We start from the raw sequence: 6,401 nt of genomic DNA, 5'->3' as shown, positions 1-6,401 counted from the left end.
TTTTTTTTTTTTTTTTTTTTTTTTTTTTTAGTTTTTCGGCAGACACAACATCTTTGTATGTGGTGCTGAGGATTGAACCCGGGCCGCACGCATGCCAGGCGAGTGCGCTACGGCTTGAGCCACATCCCCAGCCCCAACAGCATAATCTTTGAGTGCACCATAACAGTACCCAGAACCCTGTCTCACGGCAGTAGAGAACTCATGTGGACGGTTATAGGCTGGACCCAGTTTTCTGTGGACAGATGTTTGGGTGGTGACCAGCCTCTGCTTTTCAAGTAGCACCACAATGAATAGCTTTCTGCCTCTCCTCTTACATTCTTGCCTCTTACATTCTTAGGTAGCTTCTGCTAGGTGGGGTGGCAGGGCCAAAGGTCAACGTGTACCTTGGTCTGCTCTCTGGATCCAGTCTGACGCTTTGCTGTGGAGTCTTCATTGAATGTCCGTGTGGCTCTAATAGAACCTGGCGAGAGCTGCTTTGGCTCAAGCCACTTCTCCCCCCTGGAGGACAGAGAAGAGCTATACCAACCTCCCACTGACCTGGCAGTGTTGCTTTTTTCTCTTTGAAACTGCAGAAGACTGACTTGGCATCTCTTGTTTAAAATTTTCAGCAAATCTCTTTACGAGTACTCCAAGGACTTCATTGTGTCACTTGTCCTGGGAAAGGATGTGATTCCCAGGTCAGTGTGCTGGATGGTTGGTCAGTGGGTTGGGGTAGTTGAAAATACTGAGTACTGACTCGCAATCTCATCTTTTGCTAAACAGGTTAAGTGTGACCAACTTGGAAGATCTGAAGAAAAGGATCTTGCGAGTGATTGCACACTCTAATAAGCCTAAGGTAATCTGGGCACCAGTGTTAAGAGGGTCTGCAGGGAGAGGCCTTATGGAGCTCAGGAGCTCTCTGGACTCAGCCTCAGGGAGGGCACTTTAAGCTGTTGCTCTAAATTCTGTTGCTGCCCTCTGAACAGATTTTTGTCTAGGACTTTGATACCTAAGAAAGCAAATGACCAAAGCAAGTACACAAAATGCCAGTTAGGAAGTACTGTAACAGAATAATCCTGTTCTAGTTAAGTGTTTTGCCTTCTGCCAGACTTCCTAGGCCTGTTTTGTGACTATTCTGGTGCTTTTGGTAATATTGTCTGTGGTTAAGAAAGTAAGATTTTAAAATAGATTTTAAGGCTGCTAAATCAGATTTTATGTCCACATTATAGATATTATGTAGTTGTAAAGACAGTGATAGAAGCTGGGAGTGTAGATCACTTGCCTAGCATGCATCAACCCCTGGGTTTGATTCTCAGCACTGAAAAAACAGGTACATGCCTGTAATCCCAGCATCTCAGAAGGCTGAGGCAGGAGGATCACAAGTTTGAGGCCAGCCTGGGCAATTCAGACCCTGTCTGAAAATTACTAAAAAGGGCTGGGGATGTAACTCAATGGTAGAGTATCCCTGGATTCAGTCCCTAGTACTGCAATAAATTAACTAATTTTAGAGGAGAGAACATTATATGAGCAGAGGGAGGAGACAAGGAGCTATTTATAGACATGTATGATTGGGTTTTGACAAAAATTTTGAAAAATATATACCAAGGGGCTGGGGATGTGGCTCAAGCGGTAGTGCGCTCGCCTGGCATGCGTGCGGCCCGGGTTCGATCCTCAGCACCACGTACAAACAAAGATGTTGTGTCCGCCGAAAAACTAAAAATAAATAAATTCTCTCTCTCTCTCTCTCTCTCTCTCTCTCTCCCCCTCCCTCCCTCTCCTCTCTCAAAAAAAAAAAAAATATATATATATATATATACCAAATTCCAAAATGTGATCTTATTTGGATAATGGAGTTGCAGATGATCATTTCTTTTGTTTTTTAAACATTTATTTTTTTAGTTGTAGTTGGACACAATATATTTTTATGTGGTGCTGAGGATCGAGCCCAGGGCCTCGCACGTGCTAGGCGAGCACTCTACCACTGAGCCACAACCGCAGCCCACTTTTTTCTTTTTTTGACAGGAGAAATAAGTCTTTATTCAGTAGCCAAAGAATGAAAAAGAGGGAGCTTTGCTCATGAATCAGCTTCTCCACTTAAGGGGGCCAGGGTTACAGACACAGATAGGATTAATGATGGCGAGAGACTGGGTAGTAAAGGGGAGGAACACATGACTTTTTTGAGATTAGGTAAAGATCTTCCAGAACTCAGGTGCCACCTCTTTTTGTTCCTTTTATGGTCCAGTTTTTCCAATCATGGCAGCTGGTATATGTCTTTAGCCTTAGAGTAGGGAGACAGACACAGACATTAGGCAAATTCAGGTCAAATCAACCTTATAGTTCTGGACAAAACATTTCTCAGATGATCAATATGTCTATATGCAAAGCTGAGTAAAATCTGACCCAAAGATTAAGGCAGCAAAGGAGAAAGACACAACATGAAGGTCATATCCCAGTCACCCATTTGATACTTGTAGGCCCAAGTGAAGTCAGAGATTTTAGCAAAAATAGCCTTCAGGTGCCTGAAGAACAGCCGAGGCCCCCCTTTCATCACAGCCCACACAGCAGAGGTGTCTTCAGTTCTTCAACTTTTTTTTGGTTTGTTGCTAATTAGGAAAAAAACTAAATTATCCTTGTATCAGCCATCCTCTCCAAATTTCCTAGAAGGTAGTTTCTAAAGGCTGGGGTGTAGCTCAGTGGAAGAGCATATGCAAGGCCCTTGGTTCAATCTTTAGCTCCCCACAACCCTGAGAAAGAGAGAAAGAAAAAAAACTAGTATCTAGTATCTTTAAGGGCAGGGTAAAACTAATTTGCAAAATTTCATGAAAAGAATTAAGGCATAAGGCCCAGGGGTCCCATCTCCAGCACCACCAAACTAAAAAGTGATTTTTCTCATCAAAATATGCATAATATAGTTTTTAAATATTGCTACAAGTATGTTGGCTTTATCACGCAAGAGGCACCCAACACTGGTTTGGGTGGTTTGGCTGAGAGGACTTCCTGAACCTGAGGGTTGCTGCCACCTAACAGTCCTGTGAGATCCCTCTGGTAAGGGTGGCAAATCCTCAGAGGACCAATGTTCTGTCTTGGTTCTCGCCCTCAGTACAAGATCTTGCTTCAAGGCTGCTGGTACGAACTGTTTGGAGGGAACCCTGATAACTTCCCAACCGAACTGGATGGGGGTGACCAGGGAGACCTGACACAGCCTCTTCTTGGGGAGCAGAGTCTGCTGACACACTGGTCCCCAGCATACAGCTCCTCCAGTGATTCCCCACTTGACTCTTCACCCAAGTACCCGCCTCTGTATCCTCCTGGCAGGATCATCCACCTGGAGGAAGAGGGCAACTCAGGGAGGTGAGTGTGAGGGTGTGCAGGTCTGCACTCACCACCAGGGGAAGAAAGCGTGTGCTGGAGACCAAACTCAAGAAACGCTCACTAGCTAGTATTTTCTTCTCTGTTGAAGGTTTGGCTGCTGGGCTGCTGCTCGGTATAGAGCAAGGTGGTCACATGAAGCAGAATTCAGCAAAATACTCATAGGCCCAAAGATGCTGACAGACCACATGCCAGACATCCTGATGAGAGCCTTGGACAGCATGGTGGCTGACAGAGCAGCCTGTCTCTCCTGTCCAGGACAAGGGGTCTCTAATACAGATGTGGTGTAATCAGGTATCCTGGAAATGGCCCCAGAACAATGGATTCACACATTAATTCTTAAACCAACTTAATGCGCAAATAACTTCCATGATGCCAGTACACTGGATGCCCACTGACAGGAATCTGATGGGTACTCAATTTAATGAGCTTCAAGATGACTCAACAGTCCGTTGGAACTACTTTTGATCATAGTGGCAGCAGGATCAGGAGTCAGGGAAGCGTGCCAAGACTACAGGGCTGCCAAGACAGCAATGTGGGGAAGCCAGGTGGAAGCAGCTCCCCCACCCACGCCACCTAAGAACGGCCCCAAAAGGGCAGGAATCCAACGGCATTTGAAGACCCTAAATGGACTGTAGCCTTCCCCCCTCAGGGTCTTGTCCTGCCACCACTTAGGTGGGTCTGAACTTGGATGACAGGTGTATAGTTTATTTTTCCATATCTCAGGGTACTAAGGGCAGCCCTGAGCTCCGTCTTCAAATGAAGATGAGCCAGGTCGGGAGGTAAGCAAAGGCCACTCCTGCTCCCTCAGCCTATGGCTCTGCCTGTGTTTACACCACCTGGGTGTTTAAACAGTGAGAGTTGATAGTTTGATTCTCATGTATTATTTTGGCTCTGAGGCCAGCCAGTGGGTTCAGAAGTTTAAAAAATAAAGTACTTGCACACCATGAGTAGTATTTCCAGGTAGGTTCGCTTTACTGAGTTGTTTTACAGCAATTATGTTTTAAGTATTGGCTTTTTCTGCCTACTGTAAACAAAAATGAAATCTTACATTTTCTGGGCATTCTGGCTAAATATTAAAGATGCACAAGTACCCCGTTTCACCCACAAGACCAATAAATAAATGGTTGAGGAATTTCTCTGAAAAGCATAAACCCACAAGGATGGGGGAAAGCCAGAGACAAGAACGGTTGGCTCAAGAATGACTCCCAACCGAGCGCCGTGACCACCTGTGATCCCCGTGGCTCAGGAGGCTGAGGCAGGATTTCGAGTTCAAAGCCAGCATCAGCAAGTGAAACCCTAAGCAACTTGGACCCTGTCTCTAAATAAAAAAGGCTGGGGATGTGGTTCAGAGATTAAGCACCCATGGGTTCAGTCCCTGGTACCCAAAAAAAAAAAAAGATTCCCAAGTAGGAAAGATGGGCTAGCTGGCTCACCACCCAGGTTCCTAGGAACTGAGCAGATGTGAAAACAGCTCGGTCCAAGGGGTCTGAGGGGGAGGAAAAATCTGGTCTGGCCCTTTGCTCTTGGGCAGAGGGTGGGGTCTGCGCATCAGCAGTTGAGGAAAAGGAATGACCTTCCTCAGCATTTCTCACTCTACTCCCTGGACAATCGGGGAGAACATGCCAGGCAAATCTGACCTCTGGAGACCTTGCTCAGGTAGGCCCCTAGCTGTCTCAGCCATGTCTCTTAAGTTTACATGGGTTCAATCCCCCTTCTGAAGGGAGAAGGGGACAAATATCATAAGAGTACCCCACTGCTGCCAGGTTTGCCTCAAAACACAAGTTTCTACACTTCGTGGGGGCAGATGGTGAGAACTGACTTGCTGCCCTAGTGCCACCACATGCTCCCTTACCAATGAGGAACAAGAACAGAAGTGCCAAAGAATACATAGGCTGAAGCTCCAAACAACCCCAAGCTGAAGCTGGGGCCAGAGAGTGTTGCATCGCAAAACTGACCCAAAGAGCTAAACAGTGAAGAGTTAAAGAACATCTGAACTGAAAGCATGAGATAAATTATCAATCTAAAATTTTAGAACAGGCCATGAGTATCACAGTAGAATGGCTATTTTCAAAGATGTAAAGGCTCAAAAATACACACTTTCCCTTCCCCCATGTTCTCAGGAATCTCTTGGAGAAGTTATTCATCAGGATGAAAGAAATAAAAGATCAACATGTAAGAGGTGGATGTCATCAAATGATTTTGAGACTTGGGAAAATCTTGAGAGTCAGACAACAGATGGATGCTGACAGTTGAACTTTTAGTGAGTACACAGAAGCTGGGTGTGTTGGCCCACACCTGTAATCCCGGAGGCTCAGGAGGCTGAGGCAGGAGGATCTTGAGTTCAAAGCCAGCCTCAGCAACGGCAAAGTGCTGAGCAACTCAGTAAGATCCCATCTCTAATTGAATACAAAATAGGGTTGGGAATGTGGCTCAGTGAGTTCAATCCCCAGGACCCTACCCCAAAAAAATAAGTACACAGAAAACCAAATTAAACATTATCCCAAAAAAAACCAAAAATGTAGGAAAAGGGGAAAAAAGAAAGGCAGAGTTACTACAAGGGAAAAATAGAAGTAGTTTATATAGCAATAATCACATAGATGCTTTAAAAAAAAAAATCAGTATTTCAAGAATGGGAAGTGTTTGAGGAGGAGGGTTGCAGTCAGGAGAGAAAGCCTCAAGTCTTTCACCATGGGAGTATATCTGAAAGATTCAACAAACAGGAAAAGCATAAATTTAGGTGTGTAGTAAATATCAAATTTTCAGTTGGTACAGCATTTGCAAACAGGGATCTAGGTTCAGTGCCCAGCACTACAAAAATAACCTGGAGTATTACCTCTGGAGGGCATGAAGGGAATAAGAGACTGCTGTCCTTTGTAACAAACTTTCAGAACTTTTATCTTTAAAAACTGCTTACTTACCTTTGGTTTAAAAAAAGAAAGAAAACTCAAAAATATAAGACTTTTCAAGGAAAACTGATTCTTCTTTTTTTTTAATAGTTATTTTTTAGTTTTTGGTGGACACAACATCTTTATTTTATTTTTATGTGGTGC

The 6,401-nt window shown here is 44.5% G+C and overlaps 1 protein-coding gene across 1 annotated transcript in view; it reads left to right on the top strand.

Annotated features, from left to right (window-relative positions):
* Daglb (diacylglycerol lipase beta) overlaps positions 1 to 5,954 on the top strand; it is a 30,488-nt gene extending 24,534 nt beyond the window's left edge. Inside the window, exons 12-15 of the mRNA XM_015502004.2 lie at positions 609 to 677; positions 763 to 835; positions 3,080 to 3,330; positions 3,440 to 5,954. Of these exons, the coding sequence (XP_015357490.1) occupies positions 609 to 677; positions 763 to 835; positions 3,080 to 3,330; positions 3,440 to 3,638 (592 nt within the window). The 3' untranslated portion in view covers positions 3,639 to 5,954. The remainder of the gene's footprint in view (positions 1 to 608; positions 678 to 762; positions 836 to 3,079; positions 3,331 to 3,439) is intronic.
* The last annotated feature ends 447 nt before the right edge of the window (positions 5,955 to 6,401 follow it).

The sequence above is a fragment of the Marmota marmota genome, unplaced genomic scaffold (assembly GCF_001458135.2).
Source record: "Marmota marmota marmota unplaced genomic scaffold, marMar, whole genome shotgun sequence".
Classification (NCBI taxonomy): Eukaryota; Metazoa; Chordata; class Mammalia; order Rodentia; family Sciuridae; genus Marmota; species Marmota marmota.
This window is presented reverse-complemented; position numbering and strand designations above follow the sequence as displayed.